General features: G+C 47.2%; 1 protein-coding gene across 4 annotated transcripts in view; it reads left to right on the top strand.

Annotated features, from left to right (window-relative positions):
* LOC118221351 (dynamin-2-like) overlaps positions 1-21,426 on the top strand; it is a 35,454-nt gene extending 14,028 nt beyond the window's left edge. The window contains exons 10-20 of one of the 4 annotated variants that reach the window (XM_035406344.1): positions 757-895; positions 5,622-5,708; positions 8,130-8,200; positions 8,544-8,595; positions 12,050-12,160; positions 12,716-12,825; positions 14,439-14,550; positions 15,128-15,292; positions 16,612-16,838; positions 19,258-19,482; positions 21,126-21,426. In XM_035406344.1, the coding sequence (XP_035262235.1) occupies positions 757-895; positions 5,622-5,708; positions 8,130-8,200; positions 8,544-8,595; positions 12,050-12,160; positions 12,716-12,825; positions 14,439-14,550; positions 15,128-15,292; positions 16,612-16,838; positions 19,258-19,482; positions 21,126-21,195 (1,369 nt within the window). In that variant the 3' untranslated portion in view covers positions 21,196-21,426. The remainder of the gene's footprint in view (positions 1-756; positions 896-5,621; positions 5,709-8,129; positions 8,201-8,543; positions 8,596-12,049; positions 12,161-12,715; positions 12,826-14,438; positions 14,551-15,127; positions 15,293-16,611; positions 16,839-19,257; positions 19,483-21,125) is intronic. The other 3 variants (XM_035406346.1, XM_035406343.1, XM_035406345.1) reach the window with 3 other exon arrangements.
* The last annotated feature ends 1,058 nt before the right edge of the window (positions 21,427-22,484 follow it).

Below are 22,484 nucleotides of genomic sequence, written 5' to 3' on the forward strand. Positions count from 1 at the left end.
AATTTTCCCTCTGGTCAAATAAACCCCAATGCCCCAGTGCAGTGATAGGGACACTGTGCTGTAGGAGATGCCGTCTTTTGGATGTGGCATTAAATGCGGTCCTGACTCACTGTGGTCATTTAAGACCTCATGACACTTGTCGCAAAATGTTGGGGGTTGCCTGGTGTCCTGGCTAAATTCCGAACCTGGCTCTCTCAGAGTTGCCGCCTAATCATCCCCTGATTTAATTGGCTATAAAATGTTCTTTCCCTCTCCACCTTAGCTAATGTGTGGTGAGTGTTCTGGTTCAAAATGGCTGCCGTGCTTCACCCAGGTGGGTGCTACACGTTGGTGGTGAGTGAGGTCAGTCCCCACTTGTCACTGTAAAGCACTTTGAGAATTTGGAAAAGTACTATATAAATGCAATCATTCATTCATTCATATTAATCTGTGGGGTAGCAGTGTGACACGAAGGGATCCTGATTAGTAACCTGCAGCTTGTTTTCTCTTGTACTTGTTTTGTTTTTACTGATCTTTGCAGATGCAAGTGAAAACTAATGGACTAAACTAAATATTTTTTCTTATTTTCCTTTCTTTCTCCCAATCCCTCTCCCGATTTCTTTTTTTTCTCCTCACTCCTTTTCTCCCCTTTTCTCTCTAACTTTCCTGTCTGTATCTCTTTCCATCTCAATCACTCTTGCCATTGCTGAATTTTCCCTCTAAATCTCTTATGCCCAATCTCCTTTTCTGCCAAATAACCATCTGGGCCTGCTCCAGAACGGGTCTGTTCACACCTGACCTGGCCTTTGAGGCCATTGTGAAAAAGCAGATTCTAAAACTCAGAGAACCCAGTCTGAAGTGTGTGGACCTGGTGGTGTCAGAACTGAGTATGCTCATCAAGAAATGCACTGAGAAGGTAACCAGGACCCAGACCAGACCCCCCATCACTGATCATATGGCCTTTCCCAACCTCAGTGATTACCCCCCCAACACTGATCATATGGCCTCTCCCAACCTCAGTGATTACCCCCCAACCCTGATCATATAGCCTCTCCCAACCTCAGTGATTACCCCCCAACCCTGATCATATAGCCTCTCCCAACCTCAGTGATTACCCCCAACACTGACCATATAGCCTCTCCCAACCTCAGTGATTACCCCCATCACTGGTCATATAGCCTCTCCCAACCTCAGTGATTACCCCCCAACCCTGATCATATAGCCTCTCCCTAGCCTCCCGTGGTGTTCTCTACTGGGTACAAAGGCAGGAACATTACATTACAGGCATTTAGCAGAATTACATTGTATCCAATTATACAGCTGGATACATACTGGAGCAATGCAGGTTAAGTACCTTGCTCAGGGGTACAACGGCAGTGTCCTACTGGGGATTCAAACCTGCGTTACAAGACCAACTCCTTAACCGTTATACTACACTGCCGTAATGTAACTGTCCTGGTGTCAGATAGTTACAGAATAGAGCAGTAACCTTGGAGGGGTTGCAGAAGAGAGCATAAACCGTGAACTTTGGAGAGGTTGAGAAAAGATCGTCAACCTTAGATCTTTTATATAAGAGTGTGTAAACTTTGCAACACTTGCAGAAGAGAGCATAATCCTTGGAGAGGTTGCAAGGCATAACCTTTTGGAGTCGTTTTAGAAGAGAGTGTAAACCTTAAAGCAGTTGCAGGAGAAAATTTAAACCTTGGAGAGGTTGCAGGAGAGACTGTAAACATGACCTTTTTTTAAGGAGAACACATCAAGAAATGGAATCTCTTGGGGGCGTGGTTTGGAGATAGCAAGTCCCTTCTCTCATGGCTTTCTGTTTGTGTTCTACCCTGCACCACGTTCAAAGATACTCCCATTCCTGACCCCACCTCCTTATAGCCTCCATCAATCTTACCCAATCCCTTATTCTACCCTGTTTGTCATTCCACACACTGTCATTCTATGATGCTATGTAGCAACTGCACTCCCAGCTCACCAAAGGGAATCACGTTGTCATCAGCAGTACAGTTACAGAGCCTTCCAAAATTATGGTAACGGTAGAGTGAAAGTTGTCACTTTTGCTGTAAAACTGCATTAAGTCTACAACCCATTGACATCACCCAACGTTTGGTATCTTCTTTGTTAATGCTTTTTCACGCTTTCACTACAGCCAATCAATCAATCAATCAAATTTTATTTGTATAGTGTATTTTACAGCAGTTGTCACAATACGCTTTACAGACAACCCTGGCCTAAACCCCCACAGGAGCAAGCCTAAGGCAACAGTGGCAAGGAAAAACTCCCTGTGGCAGATGGGAAGAAGCCTTGGAAGGAACCAGGCTCAAGGGGGAAACCCATCCTCCTCTGGTCGGCTCAGGGTGCCGACTGGTGACCAACATGTCAGTCAGTTTTATAAGGTTGGCTCAGATGATGGGTGGCGGTGATGGGGAACAGCAGGTGGCGATAGATGTGGGCAGGGTGGAGGCAATGACGAAAGAGGGGCTGGACCGCAGAGGTGGGGGAGACCGGACGACTCTCGAAGCACTCTCGAGGGTTGAGGCAAGAGCCCCGCCGGCAGCGTGGGGCAGAGGGTATAAACGGCAATTAGGGAATTTGCAATATAGCAGACAGTGGGTAAAGTGGCAGTAGTATGTATTGGGGGGACCCTGCCAGGAGTAATATATGGCTGCATAGCTACTAGGACAGGGATGGAGAGCCCATGCAGTCATGAGGGGTGGACAAACATACCCGCCTATCAAGAGCCAGCCCATGTAACCAGCCCAGGTGACAGTAAGGAAAGGATTGCCACCTACAAAGCTCTATGACTACAGGCTTCTCGCACCCACGAACACGTCTCCTGTCTGTTCTGGCCCCACGATGGTGGAATGACCTCCCTGTGGAGGTCAGAACAGCTGAGACTGTGAACAATTTCAAACGACGACTGAAGACCCACCTCTTCAGGCTGCACCTCTCCCCATCCCTCCCTTCCCCCCCTGTAAATGACTAAACTTAGGGGTGTAACTAGGCAGCTGTTTAATAGGTGACTTAGTTGATGCGCCAGTCTTAACGACTACTTGTATTTTTATTTATTTTTATTTTTCCATAGATTGCGTTGTTGCCGTTCTCGTTGTTAGTGTTAATCAGTTTAACCACCAGGGTCCAAGTTGAACTATGCGGTTGTTCCCTGTACTTGGACCGGTACTTCTCTCTAGGGGTTTCGTCATACTTGTTCCTGGTTATGGTTATACACTTTGTTGTACGTCGCTCTGGATAAGAGCGTCTGCCAAATGCCTGTAATGTAATGTAATGTAATGTCTCCAGACTATAACTGATTATAAACCTGAGCATAGAGGTGCGTTTTTAATCTAGATTTAAATATTGAGACTGAGTCTGACTCCTTTATAAATTTTGGAAGCTGGTTCCACAGTAGTGGGGCCCTGTAGGAGAAAGCTCTTCCAATTGATCTTTGTTTCAGGGAGTTTCTGTCTTCAATCTCCTCTTCTTCACATTAAATGCATTCTCGAATAGATTAAATCAGGCAATTGTCTTAGCCAGTCAAAAACGCTCCACATTTTCCCATTGATGAATGCTTTCGTTGCATAGACAATGTGTTTGGGGTGATGTCTTTCTGCAGGATGAAGTACTGTCCGATGAGGTTGGAGAAATTTTTTGTACATAGCCGGACATAATCTGTCTGTACACTTCCAAATTCATCCTACTGCTGCCCTCCTCTGTTACATCATCAATAAAGACGAGTGAGCCTGTTCCAGAAGCAGCTATACATGCCTAAGCCATAACAGTACCTCCTCCATAATTCAGTTGTGGTGGTAGTTTTTGGATCATAGACCGTTCCTTTCTCCATGATTTCAAATTTCCATCACTTTGGAAAGGGTATATTTTGTCTCATCTTTTTTTCGAGAGGTTTACATCTTGCAGTGTAGCCTCTATAATTCTGCTCTTCTGTGTCTAGTGATATTTTCACCCCTGCTCTCTGGAGACTGCTGGTGATCATTGCTGACTATTATTTTTGGGGTTTTTCTTCAAAACTCTTAGGATTCATCTGTCATCATCTGCAGTTGTTTTCGTCAGACAACCTGTATGGTGCTTATTTCTGAGTCCACCAGTGATTTCTTTCTTTTTCCAGGCTTTCTAAACTGCTGCAGTTGATAAACTCAGTCTGTGCTATTCTTGTTCAGGATTTCGTTGGTGGTCTCAGCTTACATATTAGTTGTTTTTCAGCCATAATTAGTCCTCTGGTCTATATGGTGGTGTATGCCTCTGACTCCAAATGCAATCTTGCATAAACCCAAATGCCTTAACGTATATAGCAAAAATAACTAATTTCACTCTACCGTTTCAATACTTTTGGAGGGCACTGTATACTCTACCTGTTTGGTACCTGTGGTTTGGAGCCCAGCTATGACCCTTTCCCAAGTTGCCATAAAAGCCATAAAACCTTCATAAAGAGGAATATTCATTCTACCCACTGAAAGGAATCATGCTAGCATTCATTTAGGTAGGTAACAAAACATGTAGAACTACATGAAAAAGTATGCAGAAACTGAATTAGCCATAGGATTGGAGCAATTCAGCCGTACATGTGAAAACCAATACTAGTCCATTCTGATGACAAAAGCATCACTACCTTCAGAGTGGGATTTTTATTTTCAGTCAGTTCATACTAGGAGTCATAATTTTGATTGTCCTGAGCTGTATATTAGCAAGCTATTTTTAACTATTGACCACTTTATCATGCCTTCTACCATATTTCCAATGTCAGAAATCAGATTAGATGTCTTGCTATATATGGATAAACAACTATTTATATTGACTACCTAGGCTAGGCCTACATGTGCACATTTGATATCTACCTAAGCAGATATGGCTATTAATACTTGGCTAAGTAACCACACAAGTGCTGTTGCCGTAGTGAATGGAGTCATGATCTCCAGGATGCTAGTCTCTACCTCCCTCATCTTAGCGGAAGTGCAGTTTCTTTCCATCCTGACTGAACCCTCTTTTCCCAGCTTGCTAATACCGTAAGAGCCAGTCTGCTTTCATCGCCAGGTTGGAGTGACCATTTTATTCACCCATTACTGAATGATAGTAGTACTTTAATTGAAAGTTCAAACCCTGTCAAACTGGATCAGATGTGGTCTAGGGTCAGATGTGGACTAGCTTAGTTAAAGCCGGACACTGCAAACTGGTGATGAACCAGGCATTGCATGTCAGTGTTAACTTGTACTTGCCTCTCACTTATTAATCAGTGCCAGTGCGTAGATGTGTGTTGAAATATCTGTGAGTGTGGTTGTTGTGCCTGTATAGTGTGAGTATGTGTCTGTTTGCACAGCAAGTGTATAGTGTGTGTGTGCGTGCGCACATAACAAGTGTGTGTAGTGTGTATGTCATGTTTATAAACATGTACCTGCTGTCTTGTGTGTGTGTGCATTGTGATTGTGTATGATTAGTGTGTATGTGTGTACCTGCATTGGTGTGTGCTCATAATGAGTGTTTAAATTGTGTGTTTGTGTATATACCTGCAGTGGAGTTTGAGTGAAATTTGTGTTTCTGTGTGAGTACCTGCTGTGCTATGTGTATAGTGGGTGTGTGTAATTTGTGTATATGTGTATGTAGTGCTGTGTGATTGTTGTTCACAGCTGGGTTCCTACCCCAAACTGAGAGAGGAAACCGAGAGGATTGTCACCACCTACGTCCGTGAGAGAGAGGGCAAGACCAAGGACCAGGTGAGTGGTGGTTTATGGGGGTGTGAGGGGGTGTGAGTGGGGGTTTATGGGGGTGAGTGGGGGTTTATGGGGGTGTGAGGGGGTGAGTGGGGGTTTATGGGGGTGTGAGGATGTGAGTGGTGGTTTATGGGGGTGTGAGGGGGTGTGCGGGGGTGAGTGGTGGTTTATGGGGGTGTGAGGGGGTTTATGGGGGTGTGCGGGGGTGAGTGGTGGTTTATGGGGGTGTGAGTGGGGGTTTATGGGGGTGTGAGGGGGTGAGTGGTGGTTTATGGGGGTGTGAGTGGTGGTTTATGGGGGTGTGAGGGGGTGAGTGGGGGTTTATGGGGGTGTGTGGGGGTGAGTGGTGGTTTATGAGGGTGTGAGGGGGTAAGTGGGGGTGTGCAGGGGTGAGTGGTGGTTTATGGGGGTGTGAGGAGGTGAGTGGGGGTTTATGGGGGTGAGGGGGTGAGTGGTGGTTTATGGGGGTGTGATGGAGTGAGTGGGGGTTTATGGGGGTGTGAGGGGGTATGTGGTGGTTTATGGGGGTTTGAGGGGGTGAGTGGGGGTTTATGGGGGTGTGAGGGGGTGAGTGGTGGTTTATGGGGGTGTGAGGGGGTGAGTGGGGGTTTATGGGGGTGCGAGGGGGTGAGTGGTGGTTTATGGGGGTGTGAGGGGGTGAGTGGGGGTTTATGGGGGTGCGAGGGGGTGAGTGGGGGTTTATGGGGGTGTGAGGGGGTGAGTGGGGGTTTATGGGGGTGTGCGGGGTTGAGTGGTGGTTTATGGGGGTGTGAGGGGGTGAGTGGGGGTTTATGGGGGTGTGAGGGGGTGAGTGGTGGTTTATGGGGGTGTGAGGGGGTGAGTGGTGGTTTATGGGGGTGTGAGGGGGTGAGTGGGGGTTTATGGGGGTGTGTGGAGGTGAGTGGTGGTTTATGGGGGTGAGGGGGTGAGTGGTGGCTTATGGGGGTGTGAGAAGGGTGTGAGGGGGTGAGTGGGGGTTTATGGGGGTGTGCGGGGGTGAGTGGTGGTTTATGGGGGTGTGAGGGGGTGAGTGGGGGTTTATGGGGGTGTAAGGGGGTGTGCGGGGGTGAGGGGGTGAGTGGTGGTTTATGGGGGTGTGAGGGGGGTGAGTGGGGGTTTATGGGGGTGTGCGGGGGTGAGTGCTGGTTTATGGGGGTGTGAGGGGGTGAGTGGGTGTGAGGAGGTGAGTGGTGGTTTATGGGGGTGTGAGGGGGTGAGTGGTGGTTTATGGGGGTGTGCGGGGGTGAGTGGGGGTTTATGGGGGTGTGAGGATGTGAGTGGTGGTTTATGGGGGTGTGCGGGGGTGAGTGGTGGTTTATGGGGGTGTGAGGGGGTGAGTGGGTGTTTATGGGGGTGTGAGGATGTGAGTGGTGGTTTATGGGGGTGTGCGGGGGTGAGTGGTGGTTTATGGGGGTGTGAGGGGGTGAGTGGGTGTTTATGGGGGTGTGAGGGGGTGAGTGGGGGTTTATGGGGGTGTGCAGGGGTGAGTGGTGGTTTATGGGGGTGTGAGGGGGTGAGTGGGGGTTTATGGGGGTGTGAGGGGGTGAGTGGTGGTTTATGGGGGAGTGAGGGGGTGATTGGTGGTTTATGGGGGTGTGAGGGGGTGAGTGGGGGTTTATGGGGGTGTGTGGGGGTGAGTGGTGGTTTATGGGGGTGTGAGGGGGTAAGTGGGGGTTTATGGGGGTGTGCAGGGGTGAGTGGGGGTTTATGGGGGTGAGGGGGTGAGTGGTGGTTTATGGGGGTGTGAGAAGGGTGTGAGGGGGTGAGTGGTGGTTTATGGGGGTGTGAGGAGGTGAGTGGTGGTTTATGGGGGTGTGAGGGGGTGAGTGGTGGTTTATGGGGGTGTGCGGGGGTGAGGATGTGAGTGGTGGTTTATGGGGGTGTGAGGGGGTGTGAGGGGGTGTGCGGGGTTGAGTGGTGGTTTATGGGGGTGTGAGGGGGTGAGTGGGGGTTTATGGGGGTGTGAGGGGGTGAGTGGGGGTTTATGGGGGTGTGCGGGGGTGAGTGGTGGTTTATGGGGGTGTGAGGGGGTGAGTGGGGGTTTATGGGGGTGTGAGGGGGTTAGTGGTGGTTTATGGGGGTGTGAGGGGGTGAGTGGTGGTTTATGGGGGTGTGAGGGGGTGAGTGGGGGTGAGTGGTGGTTTATGGGGGTGTGAGGGGGTAAGTGGGGGTTTATGGGGGTGTGCAGGGGTGAGTGGTGGTTTATGGGGGTGTGAGGAGGTGAGTGGGGGTTTATGGGGGTGAGTGGTCGTTTATGGGGGTGTGAGGGGGTGTGAGGGGGTGAGTGGGGGTTTATGGGGGTGTGCGGGGGTGAGTGGTGGTTTATGGGGGTGTGAGGGGGTGTGAGGGGAGCAGTATTGGAGCCCGGAAGCCATGCAGGTCTTGCAGAGCTTTCACATTCATTTCTCTTCTGGTTCTGACCAGGTTCTGCTGCTGATTGACATTGAGCTGTCCTACATCAACACCAACCATGAGGACTTCATTGGCTTCGCCAAGTGCGTAACTATTACATCATAGTCTTATCACTAGCTTAGGGATACACTGCAGCACAAAATAAACATTATCAAACAGCATTATCTCATGACAGCCCAGCGTGCTGTTCTGGGATCAGCCTTGGTTTGACTTTTCATCCATAGGATGGCATTTTGGGTAAACACTAGGAGCCACTGTCAAAGTTTTAGCTAATGTAACAATTGAAATTGGGGGTAGTAAACCCAGAACCTGTCCTCTCATAGAATGTTACTGTAGTGTTAGTGAACGCAGTCTATTTTGTGCGGTTGTGCGTTTTGTTAAACTGTTAAATCTTTATGTTTGTTATTTGTCTTTTCTTTTCAACAGTGCCCAGCAACGGAGTGCTCACGTGAACAAGAAGAGGGCCATGCCAAACCAGGTACCCCACTCACCCCTAAACAAGTTACCCCCACTCACCTCTAAACCCAGTACCCTACTCACCCCTGAACCAGTTACCCCACTCACCCCTAAACCAGTTACCCCCACTCACCCCTAAACCAGGTACCCCACTCACCCCTAAACCAGGTACCCCACTCACCTCTAAACCAGGTACCCCCTCTCACCCCTAAACCAGTTACCCCCTCTCACCTCTAAACCAGGTACCCTACTCACCCCTAAACCAGTTACCCCTACTCACCTCTAAACCAGGTACCTCACTCACCCCTAAACCAGTTACCCCCACTCACCTCTAAACCAGGTACCCCACTCACCCCTAAACAAGTTACCCCCACTCACCCCTAAACCAGTTATCCCCACTCACCTCTAAACAAGTTACCCCCACTCACCTCTAAACAAGTTACCCCCACTCTCCCCTAAACAAGTTACCCCCACTCACCCCTAAACAAGTTACCCCCACTCACCCCTAAACCAGGTACCCCACTCACCCCTAAACCAGGTACCCCACTCACCTCTAAACCAGGTACCCCACTCATGGAAGGTGATTTAGATGTCTTTCCTCATGTGGAAATTGAAGGTGATTGTAATGCCAGTTCCACCAAATGCACTCCAGCTCTGTCAGGTTTGGGTTAGTGTCGGCGGTTTTCATACCTCAGATTTTCATTGGAATTTAGATCTGGGCACTTGGCTGTGGCATTCCTTAACCCCTTTGCCCAGATGCCAAATCTGGCCAATCATTGCCCATTTAGGGAGGTACCCCATTTAAAGCTTTATAACTCCAGGTGTGAGCATCACAGAGCATTGGAAAATGGTTTAAATGAAGCAAGACACCATTTGCAATACTAACTAATAGAAATAAAGTGCCATAAATGCTATTATCTTGGCAAAAATGCAAAAATAAAGTTTGAAATGAAATCCTGAGAAATCACATACAGGACTATATGCGTGCCCTGGATCATAAACCCCTTGATCAGATGTATGCTGAATCTGAGGGTGATACTACTAAAGTTCTATGAAGCAAAATAGAAGCAGATTAGTTAGTACTTATAATTTGGGAAGAAATAAAGTGCAACAAATGCAATTATCTTGGCAAAAAAGGAAAAATAAAATTCTCTTTTAGTTTGCGATGAAATGCTATGAGATTATATATATATATATATAGCAGGTTAAACTATACATGTTCTGGATCAAAAACTCCTATGAAGATCTAAAGATCATTGAAGCAAACTGTTCTGACTCAAGAAACTCACTTTTTCATAATTTTCAAGTGGGAATTACAAGCTTTTCATGAGTACAGGGGTCTAAAATATCTAGGGGTCCTGAAACATATCCAAAATCTCTGCTAAAAATTAATACATTTTTTTGTCTATTATAAAGCATATACATATGCCCCTTATGATGGCTTAAGATGAAAGATTTATATCATATTTTAAAATGCAAAAAACATTTTGACATTGTGGTACATGTACCTAAATGTGCAATCATTAACTCCCATATGTTTTTCTGTACTCTAGAATTTGTAATGTTTTCTTGCATGGGGATGGGACGGCATACAATATTCCACTGTTTTGTCGATGTTTAAACTTTCTTATCAAATCTGGTTCATGAAACATAAACACAACTGAGCTACAGTACCAACGAACGCTTATGCTACAGTGTGAATTGTCCTCATTATTAAATAGCACAAACCTATTTACAGACTCACTTTCAAAAATAACGTATATATATCATATATATTTTGAGCACTAATACTTTACATATCAAGGATGAAATCATATGTGTTCATAGCCATTCTCCTCCAGAGAATCAATGCGGTCATTCTCCTCTTCTGATTTACTCCAGAAAACAATACCAGCTAGGTATATCTGCTACCAATGCCTTAGCCATGCTCAGAAGTTCTCAGGAATAACAACATTTTCCAAAAAATGATGGAACTCAACTATTACGTTTCACCAGGTGCGGTGTCGTCTTCTGCTACCACAGAGCAAATGCATTAGGCAACAATGATGAGACAAAACTTTTGGTTACGCTGGGCTATAAAACACTATTCCAGAAGTAAAATTAGACATATTATACATTGTTAGAAAGCATATACCGCTGCCTACTGGATAAAATAATTGTCAGTCAAGCCAGAGTGTACTAAAAAGGGCAACAACACGTAAACAACATGTGTGGTATTACACACAGCTATTTTGGAAGGTACCCCGGTGTTACAAGATAAAAAATAAGATATACTTTTTTATTGAACCCTGTGGGGTAATTTAACCGCTGCATTTGACCCATCCTAGTTACTTAGGAGCAGCGGGCAGCCACAGTGCAGCGCCCGGGGACCAACTCCAGTTCTGAGTGCCTTGGTCAAGGGCACCTGCAGGAGCGCACCTAACATGCATGTCTTTGAGTGTGGGAGGAAACCAGAGTACCCGGAGTAAACCCGTGTGAACATGGGGAGAACATGCAAACCCCACGCAGAGCGGATCTGGGCGGACCATGAAATGAGTGCATATTTCACAAATGGATTGTCCAAGACAATATTGCTTAACTCAGACATTCGGTGCTGCTGCAACTAATCTATGAGTGGAAACAACAAACTCTGTTCAAGCTTTATTAGTAGATGATATGAAACAACAATGCCTGATATGGAGTTCCTAAATGCCACCATTGTCCCGTAGGTCATCCATTTATCAAGCAACCCCATCCCTGCAGTCTCATCTGCAGCTACACCCCCCAAGCATGACACACTTAAAAATAGCGTCAATCTGGGAGTTCATAAAAATATTCTTTCCCCACCAAAAATGTGTGTTCTATCAGAAAAAAGATTCAACCAACAATAGCTGAAGGTGAACAACTTAATTTTTTCATTTTTGCCAAGACGATTTCATTTATGGAACTTTATTTCTAACTAAACTATGAATAACTAATCTATTAGTATTGTAAACGGTACAAGTGTTAACTTGCTAACGGTACCTACTTTCACTGACTGAGTCGATGGCGAGTGTAACGTTAGCTAGCTTGGTAACGATGCCTGCTGTCACTGGCTGAGTCGACAGAGCAAGTGTAGCATTAGCTAGCTTGCTTATGGTGCCTGCTGTCACTGACTGAGTCCATGGCGAGTGTAACCTTAGGTGTGCCGCAGGGGCATGGGTGGCTTGTAACTTCTGTTTCAAAGTGCCGGAGCATGGTGGAAACCAGCAGGAATCTGTTTGATTCTGTGTGGTATGGGAACCGGTTACCCAACCCTACATAGGAGTAGAAATTAAATGGACTTCAATTTCTTTATTTGACTTTGCTGCACAGCTTGACAAGAAACACACACATAAACCCCCCCCCCCCCCATGGACAGCTTGTTGCAAATGGAGTGAGGAAGTGCCTGAGATTAGAGAAACAGGTTATTGGTTATTTTGGGTTAATATGTGTGCCTTACCCCCCCCTCTGTGCAGGTGATACGGAGAGGCTGGCTTACCCTCAATATCAGTATCATGAAGGGGGGGTCCAAAGACTACTGGTTTGTCCTGACAGCAGAGTCCCTGTCCTGGTACAAGGATGAGGAGGTGATCTTTTTACTACTGACACACACCTATATGCACCCACACACACACACCTATATCCACCCACACCTATATGCACCCACACACACACCTATATCCACCCACACACACACCTATATGCACCCACACACACCTATAACCACCCACACGCACACCTATATGCACCCACACACACCTATAGCCACCCACACGCAGACCTATATGCACCCACACACACTTATATCCACCCACACACACCTATATCCACCCACACACACACCTATATGCACCAACACACACACATCTATACACAACCACACACACACACACCTATATGCACTGACACATAGATAGATTATGTATAAGACTGATTGTGTGTGTGTGTGTGTGAGAGACAGAGAAAGAGAGATTGTGTATAACATTGATTGTGTGTGAGAGAGAGAGATTGTGTATAACACTGATTGTGTGTGTGTCTGTGAGAGAGAGAGGTTGTGTATAACACTGATTGTGTGTGTGTGTGTGTTTGTGTGAGAGAGAGGTTGTGTATAACACTGATTGTGTGTGTGTGTGTTTTTTTAGGAGAAGGAGAAGAAGTACATGTTGCCGCTGGATAACCTGAAGCTTAGAGATGTGGAGAAAGGCTTCATGTCCACTAAACACATCTTTGCCATCTTCAACACAGAGCAGAGGTGTGTGTGAGCTGTTAGTAATGTGTGTGTGTGTGCAGGAACTTACATAAGGACCTGAGGAAGGTGGAGCTCTCAGTAATGTGTTTGTGTGTGTGGATGTTGATATGTGTGTGCGTGTTTGCATGTGTGTGCGTGTATGTGTGCGCGCGTGCGTGTATGTTTGCGTGCCTGTGTGTGTGTATGTTTGCATGCGTGTGTGCGTGCGTGTATGTTTGCATGCGTGTGCGTGTGCCCGTGTGTGTGTGCATGTGTTGTGTGTGTGTGTGCATGTGTATGCGTATGTGTGTGCTCGTGTGTGTATGCGTGCATGTGTGTCTGTGTGTGCGTGTGCATGTGTGTGTGTACATGTGTATGCGTGCGTGTGTGTGTGTGCGTATGCGTGCGTGTGTGTGTGCGTGCATGTGCATGTGTATGCGTGCATGTGTGTGTGTGTGTGCGCATATGCGTGCATGCGTGTGTGTGTGCATATGCGTGCATGCGTGTGTGTGTACTTATGCGTGCGTGTGTGTATGCGTGCATGTGCGTCTGTGTGTGTGCGTATGCGTGCATGTGTGTGCCTGCGTGTGTGTGCATGTGTATGCGTGCATGTGTGTGTGTGCGTATGCGTTCATGCGTGTGTGTGTGCGTATGCGTGCATGCATGTGTGTACATGTGTATGCGTGCATGTGTGTGTGCGTATGCGTGCATGTGCGTGTGTGTGCGTATGCCTGCGTGTGTGTGTGTGCATGCATGCGTGTGCCTGCGTGTGCCTGTGTGTGCGTATGCGTGCCTGCGTGTGTGTGTGCTTATGCGTCTATGTGTGTGTGTGTGCGTATGCGTGCGTGCGTGTGTGCGCGTATGCGTGCATGCGTGTGCCTGTGTGTGTGCGTATGCGTGCATGCGTGTGTGTGTGCATATGCGTGCGTGCGTGTGTGTGTGTGTGCGTATGCGTGCATGCGTGTGTGTGTGCATATGCGTGCGTGCGTGTGCCTGCGTGCGTGTGTGCGTATGCGTGCGCCTACCTGTGCGTGTGTGTGTGTGCGTATGCGTGCATACGTGTGTGTGTGCATATGCGTGCGTGCGTGTGCCTGCGTGCGTGTGTGCGTATGCGTGCGCCTACCTGTGTGTGTGTGTGCGTATGCGTGTGCCTGCGTGCGTGTGCCTGCGTGCGTGTGTGCGTATGCGTGCGCCTACCTGTGTGTGTGTGTGCGTATGCGTGTGCCTGCGTGCGTGTGTGTGTGCGTATGCGTGCATGCATGTGTGTGTGTGCGTATGCGTGCGTGTGCGTGTGCGTGCGTGCGTGTGTGTGTGTGTGTGCATATGCGTGCATGCGTGTGCCTGCGTGTGTATGCGTGTGTGTGTGTGTATGCGTGCATGCGTGTGTGTGTGTGTGTGTGTGTGTGTGCATGCGTGTGTGTGCGTATGCGTGCATGCATGTGCCTGCGTGCGTGTGTGTGTGCGTATGCGTGCGTGTGTGTGTGTGTGCGTATGCGTGCGTGCGCGTGTGCATATGCGTGCCTGCGTGTTTGTGTGTGTGCGTGCATATGCGTGCCTGCATGTGTGTGTGTGCATATGCGTATGCGTGCATGCGTGTGCCTGCGTGTGTATGCGTGCGTGCGTGTGTGTGTGTGTAGGAACGTGTATAAGGACCTGCGGCAGGTGGAGCTGGCCTGTGACACTCAGGAGGATGTGGACAGCTGGAAAGCTTCATTCCTCCGGGCAGGAGTGTACCCCGAAAAAGACCAGGTAACCCCAAAAACCTGTGTGCCTGCTCACAGTTAACCCCTAATACCTGTGTGCCTGCTCACAGGTAACCCCTAATACCTGTGTGCCTGCTCACAGGTAACCCCTAATACCTGTGTGCCTGCTCACAGGTAACCCAAAATACCTGTGTGCCTGCTCACAGGTAACCCAAAATACCTGTGCATGCTTTCAGAAACAGGGACAGTGTGGAGTTGTGTAAAGATGTCACATGGTGGCTGTGTCGCATGGTGCGCAGGTAGGTCACATAGTAGCTGTGTTGAATGGTGTGCAGGTAGGTCACATGGCGGCTGTGTTGAATGGTGCGCAGGTAGGTCACATGCCGACTGTGTTGAATGGTGCGCAGGTAGGTCTCATGCCGGCTGTGTTGAATGGTGCGCAGGTAGGTCACATGGAGGCTGTGTTGCATGGTGCGCAGGTAGGTCTCATGCCGGCTGTGTTGCATGGTGCACAGGTAGGTCACATGGCGACTGTGTTGCATGGTGCGCAGGTAGGTCACATGGCGACTGTGTTGCATGGTGCGCAGGTAGGTCACATGGCGACTGTGTTGCATGGTGCGCAGGTGGAGAGTGAGGAGGGGGTACCAGCCGACACCTTCTCCATGGACCCCCAGCTGGAGCGGCAGGTGGAGACCATCCGCAACCTGGTGGACTCCTACATTGGCATCGTCAACAAGTCCATCCGTGACCTCATGCCCAAGACCATCATGCACCTGATGATCAACAGCGTTAGTCTGCCATCCTTATTACCCAGCATGCAGTTTTCTTTTTCACGTGTACTCACTCTCTCCTCCTATCCCTCTTTTCACACTTTCTTTTTGCCATCTCCCTTTCTTCTCTCTCTCTAACATTTTACCATGCATCCTGCCCTTTTTCTGCCCCTCTCTCCTCTCTTCCTGTCTTTCTCTCTCCCTCTCCCTCTCTCTCCTGCTCTCCCACTCTCTCCATCTCTCCCTCTCTGTCCCTCACTCTCCCTTCCTCCAAAATTCAAATTCAAATAAGCTTTTTTGGCATTACCACGTATCAGCAGTCCTGCCAAACCGATTGTTTACAAAGAACAGCACTAGTGGTAACAACTATATCAACAGAAATAATGTACAATAGCAATGACAGTGGTGGGGTTGGGGGGGGTTTGTTAACAAAAATACAAAAAAAATCTCTGTCCCTCCCTCTCCTTTCCTCTCTTTCTGTCCCTCCCTCTCCTTTCCTCTCTTTCTGCCCCTCCCTCTCCTTTCCTCTCTTTCTGCCCCTCCCTCTCCTCTCCTCTCTTTCTGCCCCTCCCTCTCCTCTCCTCTCTTTCTGTCCCTCCCTCTCCTTTCCTCTCTTTCTGCCCCTCCCTCTCCTCTCCTCTCTTTCTGCCCCTCCCTCTCCTTTCCTCTCTTTCTGCCCCTCCCTCCTCTCCTCTCTTTCTGCCCCTCCCTCCTCTCCTCTCTTTCTGCCCCTCCCTCCTCTCCTCTCTTTCTGCCCCTCCCTCCTCTCCTCTCTTTCTGCCCCTCCCTCTCCTTTCCTCTCTTTCTGCCCCTCCCTCTCCTCTCCTCTCCTCTCTTTCTGCCCCTCCCTCCTCTCCTCTCTTTCTGCCCCTCCCTCCTCTCCTCTCTTTCTGCCCCTCCCTCCTCTCCTCTCTTTCTGCCCCTCCCTCCTCTCCTCTCTTTGTCCCTCCCTCTCCTTTCCTCTCTTTCTGCCCCTCCCTCTCCTCTCCTCTCCTCTCTTTCTGCCCCTCCCTCCTCTCCTCTCTTTCTGTCCCTCCCTCTCCTTTCGTCTCTTTCTGTCCCTCCCTCTCCTTTCCTCTCTTTCTGCCCCTCCCTCCTCTCCTCTCTTTCTGTCCCTCCCTCTCCTTTCGTCTCTTTCTGTCCCTCCCTCTCCTTTCCTCTCTTTCTGCCCCTCCCTCTCCTCTCCTTTCCTCTCTTTCTGTCCCTCCCTCTCCTTTCCTCTCTTTCTGCCCCTCCCTCCTCGCCTCTCTTTCTGCCCCTCTCCTCTCCTTTCCTCTCTTTCTGTCCCTCCCTCTCCTCTCCTCTCCCTCCCTCTCTTTCCCTCCCTCGCTCTCTAGGCGAAGGACTTCATCCACTCAGAGCTGCTGGCGTACCTGTACTCCTCGGGAGATCAGAACTCTCTGATGGAGGAGTCGGTGGAGCAGGCCCAGAGACGGGACGACATGCTGCGTATGTACCACGCCCTGAAGGAGGCGCTACTGATCATCGGAGACATCAGCACCTCCACCATCTCCACCCCCATGCCCCCCCCCGTGGATGACGACTGGATACAGAATGACCCCAGGTGAGTGGATTAGGGTCATGTGGCTGGTGGTGTTATGTGGCTGGCAGGGTCATGTGGCTGGTGAGGTCATGTGATGGGTAGGGTCATGTTGCTGGTGAGGTCATGTGACGGGTGGGGTCATGTGACTGGCAGGGTCATGTGGCTGGTGGGGTCATGTGACTGGTGGGGCTTATGTGATGTCATTCATCATCCCCAACGTTGTTCAAATACAAAAATAATCACTATAAAACTGGATATTCACCTGCACACACACATACATGTATACATACACATCTGCAAATGCAACTGTGCATACTTACATACACCAATTAAAATGTTTTTCCCAAGAAAATTCTGAATATAAAATCAAATGGAATTCTACCGTAGCAATCTGGTTAGTGGACTGGACATAGTGTCATTGTTCTATCATATATTGGCCAGTAGAGGGCACCAATGTTATTGATAAACACTGTTGCGAGACTGTAGCTCTGTGCTGACCACACGTCGTTTGTGTAGTTCCCAGTTATTCTTACTGCACAAACTGCCAAAAAAAAATGAATGTATCCTAATATTTCTCCACCATGTGCAACAATGGTATGTTACTTCTTTGAATAAACACATTCATAAGTTGTGTTAATTCCAGTGAACAGATAATGATATTAATAACAAGGATTTATTGATGTTAGACCATTGATATGATGTTATCAATAAGGAGTGCTTATTAATATTATAATAGTAATATGATATTATCACAACTGTTTATGAATTTTACATGAATATTGCCATGGCAGGTATGCCATCCTGCCAAGTTACGCCTTAGTGGGGCGGCATGCCCCATACCTATACAGCATTTTTTAGGGTTCCCTACAGAAATAATCACAATGTCCACAGACTCTCAGCCCTTAAAAACATCCATTTCTGTCCTCATTTCTAAAGACAGAATTCACTAATAAATTCACACGTACATACACTAAAGGCCCAAACGGGATTTTTCATTTTTTCATTCTTCTACTTTTTTCTGCCCGATTACATCATCGCAAGGGCCACAAAGAATGTCTCCCCATTGGACATTTAGGTACATCAGCCAATAAAAGCATTGAATACACACAAAATGGACATATATACAAGTGGACACATTTAAACTAACACAACTTTGCTCACTAGGTAGCGTGTATGCCTATAGAACTATTTGGACGAGTGAGAGACCCAGGTTCAAATCATCCCTTGGCCTGAGGCATGCCTCTAACTCATTACACTGGCTTGCTGTCTAACTAAAAATGAAACATTTAAACTATTGCTTTTGCATCTGTAAAATCTATGCAGGGAAACTCATTTATATTTCTGAAATCCAAATGAAAGACACTTTAGACAGTTCCGCTTTCTGCATTTTCACTGAGTTTAACGTTAGCTACCTTGCTAATGAGATGGCAGACTGAGCGATTTCGTTAGCACAGATGAAATTAAGCGGCAGCATCTGCGTTGCGATTCAGTAGGTGTCATTGCCGGACGTAATTGCCGAAGATAATGATTTCTTCACGCTGGGTATATCAAAACCGTCAAAACGATTCACGCTCACCACTGCATCTGTACTGATAACTACTTATTAACTAAGCTTCTGTAGCTACCCTACAATGCTACATTTCTAAATTAATGTTAACTAGCTCTATAGATCCTCTACCAACATACAAACTATTTGTAGGTTTGTTGTGTATAATAGCCCATTAAAAACACATCCAATTAAAAATATTGCATACACACTCATTCAATCAGTCAATTTTTATTTGTATAGTGTTTTAACAAAGGAGCTTTGTCACAAAGCAGCTTTACAGAGAACCGGCCCCCAAAGAGTAAGCCTAGGGCAACAATGGCAAGGAAAAACTCCCTGACTGATAACAGAAAGAAACCTCGAGTAGAACCGGACTCAGAGAGGGGACCCATCTGCTGCAGGCAGGCACCGGTTTGTTATGGAAACTCATTGATTTTTCATTCATGGTAAAGAAAAATGATTAAATCCATGTCTATGTGTTTCTTTCAGAATGTAGGCTGTTTGTTTGCATGCATTTATGTTATGCATGTCTGTCATAGCCTACATTTATATGTGAATTACTATTATCACTTACTCATTACAAATACAGTACAAAAAGAAATTATACCTGATGAAAAACGTTTTCAACGCACAAAAAAGTTACTGACACATACAAAGCACTGTCTTTTAGTCATTAATTCAAACTGGCAAAATCTAGACCTGCCATTGAAAGTATTGATATCAAAATTTCACCAGGTTACAAGGAACAATTTTGGCTCTTACCATACACAAATTAAACAAGATGTATTCCAAAGCAATGCTACCCAGTGTTTCCTAAATTGTTTCAAGTAACTCCTCCCTCCCTCTCTCCCTTCCCTCCCTCCCTCTCTCTCTCCCCTCCCTCTCTCTCTCTAGTCCTCCTGCATCACACAGAGCTGCAGCTGTGGCCCCGCCCCCTGGCCGCCCCCCAGCAGTGAGGGGGCCGACTCCAGCCCCCACCCTGAATCCCAGCCCTGCATTCGGAGCTCCGCCCATCCCATCTCGCCCAGGCCCGCCTGTCAATGCCTTGGGTTCAGACCCCCCTCAGATCCCATCCCGCCCTGCGAGAGTGCCCCCTGCACTGCCCCCTGGTGTCCCAAAGTAAGGCTGCACCTGTCACCACAGTTACCTGTGTGCACTCATACCCACATGCGTGCACCTTTATCTGTACACACAATACACCATCAATTAACAGCAAATATTCTCAAAATATATATGGACAGTGATTTATGATGAGAACCCATTCAGTCCACAAAATTACCGAGGCCAGAATTTTTAAGTTTAGGCAAGCCGATTTTAACGAGATGCAAGCAGATTTAAGAAATATTGACCGGATGCAGCTTCTTGACTGCAAGACTGCGAATGAAAGTCTGCTGGTTCAAAAGGATTACTCTTGAGGTGCAATGTAAATTTATTCCAAAGATAGGGAAAAGTAAGTTGGAGCTCAGGAGGTAAGAGCAGTTGTGTGGCAGTCGGAAGGTTGCCGGTTCGATCCCCCGCCCTGGGCGTGTCGAAGTGTCCCTGAGCAAGACACCTAACCCAGCAAGCTGATTGGTACCTTGCATGGCAGCCTTACACCGTTGGTGTGTGTGTGTGAATGGGTGAATGAGAGGCATCAATTGTAAAGCGCTTTGGATAAAAGCGCTATATAAATACAGTTCATTTACCATTTACCAATTAAGTTGAATAAGCGGTCTCCCCAGTGGATGAACAAAGCCATTCAGGAGGTCTAAGATATATAAAAATGATAGCACTGTGAGTAGTAAGACTGAAAATATTAATATATGTGCTAAGGTTACAGGCTACAGGGTAGAACACAAAGAGTGATTGTAGAAGGGATATTATCTGAGCAGGGTACTGTGGGAAATTGAGTCCCACAAAGATGGTGCTGGGACCACTGCTCTTCCTCATTTATATCAATGACCTTGACAGGAATGTAGAATGTACATTAGTCAAATTTGCAGATGACACAAAACTGGAAAGCCCAGCTAATAGTTTGGAATTTACTGAAGTAATCCACGGAAATTTAAACAAAACTGGGCGGAGACCTGGCAAATGAAATTTAATATAGCCAAATGTAAAGTTCAGCATGTGGGAAATAAAAACATTAGGCAGGATTACTTTATGGGAGGAACAAAATTGAAATGTGCTCAATTTGAAAAAGGAGTAATGGTTGATCAAAGTCTTTCAGGTTCTAGGCACTGTGGTTTAGCAGTAAAAAAAAAATAGCCAACAGGATTCTGGGATATATAGTCGAAGGATCCCAGGAAGTTATATTTATCATATACAATACATTTTTAGACCACAGTTTGGAGTACTGTGTGCAGTTGTGGGGACCGTACTACAAGAAAGATACCGAGGCTCTTGAAAAGGTTCTAAGAAGAGCAACTAAATTGATTCCTGGTCTGAAACTTAAAAGCTACGAGGAAATACTTGAGATGCTTAATCTGTTCAAGTTTAGTAAAAGGAGTCTTAGGGGTGATTTTATTGAGGATTTTAAATTCATGAAGGGGATCAACAAAGTGAACTACAAGAGATTCTTCAGGTTGAGTTCTGTAAGTAAAACAAGGGAAATAAATGGAAATTAGCAGAATTCCTCTCTCTCCCTCCCTCTCTCTACCCTGCCTCTCTCTCCTGCTCCTCCCTCCCCCTCTCTCCCGCTCCTCCCTCCCTTGCTCCCTGTCTCCCCTCCCTCTCTACCCCTCCTTGCTCCCTCTCTCTCCTCCCTCCCTCTCTCTCTGCAGCAGAAGGCCCCCCACTGCCCCAGCTCGTCCCACTGTAATCCGCCCAGCTGAGCCGTCTTTACTGGACTAGACTGGGGGTTCGGGGGGCTGCTGGGATGGCCATCAGCCAGGGGGCGGAGCCACAGGGTAAACCCAGGTAACTGAGGGGGGTCCAAATATAGGGGCTGGGCCCAAAATTGGTCAAAGTTTTTAATATGCACACTCACACTGACTCACTCACTCACGCACACACACAGAGACACACACACGCACACATGCATGCATGCATGCATGCACACACACACACACAGAAACACACACACACACGCATGCATGCACACACATGCACACACGCACGCACACACTCACTCATTCACTCACATAGAGACACGCACACACATGCATGCACACTCACTCGTTCACTCACATAGAGACACACACACACACACACTCACACAGAGACACATTCACTCACTCTGACCTTTCACCCCTGATTTCCCCTTCTTCCCTTCACCTGACCTTTTACCTCTGTTGTAATGTCCACAAACACACTACTCAATTTTTATGATGCTAATGATGAGAATAATAGATTTCCTGAAACTGAAAATAAGCAGTTTGTATGCTTTTATTTTAGTGGGGCTGTTCTTAATTTCTTTCTTTTGTGTATTTGCAAAAAGAGTTTTTTTTTTTTCTTCACCTTGTTCCTTGCTTTACAGCCCTTTGTAATTTTCACATGAATGATGTTGATGGTCCTGCCCTGTCTTAATAGTGGAAGCCCATTTTGTTAAAACACCTTTCCAAGATTAAAATGATGCAAAATGTTAATGAATAAATAAAATGAATGGCCGTGGAACAGGACGCTGTGTTTAGGGCAGACAGTGAGGGGCCCGGTTTCCTGTTCTGTCCCCCAGACAATGTTCTGATTGGCCAGCACTAAAGTACGCCACACCTATTCTTTCAAGCCTCTCTTCCCAAATGTAAAAGTTTGTTGTTTGAAGCTTATGATTTAAAATTTGTATATATGTATTTTTGCAAGCACTTTTCAGATGTTAACTATGCAGAAAGCAAAGCAAAAACACAGGTACAGCTGTCTGTGTGTGTGCGCTTCTGTGTGACCGTGTGCATGCATGTGTGAGCATGTGTGTGTGTACGTGTGCGTGTGTGCATGCATGTGTGTGTGTGCAGAAATACACGTGTGTTTGTGTATCAGCATTTGTGTGTAAATGCATGTCGGCATATACGCATGAAAATCTATGCCCATGTGTGCATGTGTGACCATGTGCGTGTGAGTGTGTGTGTGTGCATACATGTGTGCGTGTACGTGTGTGTGTGTGTGCGAGTGTGAGCGTGTGTGTGTGTGTGTGCGTGAGCGTGTGTGTA

This window comes from Anguilla anguilla, chromosome 2 (assembly GCF_013347855.1).
Source record: "Anguilla anguilla isolate fAngAng1 chromosome 2, fAngAng1.pri, whole genome shotgun sequence".
Taxonomy (NCBI): Eukaryota; Metazoa; Chordata; class Actinopteri; order Anguilliformes; family Anguillidae; genus Anguilla; species Anguilla anguilla.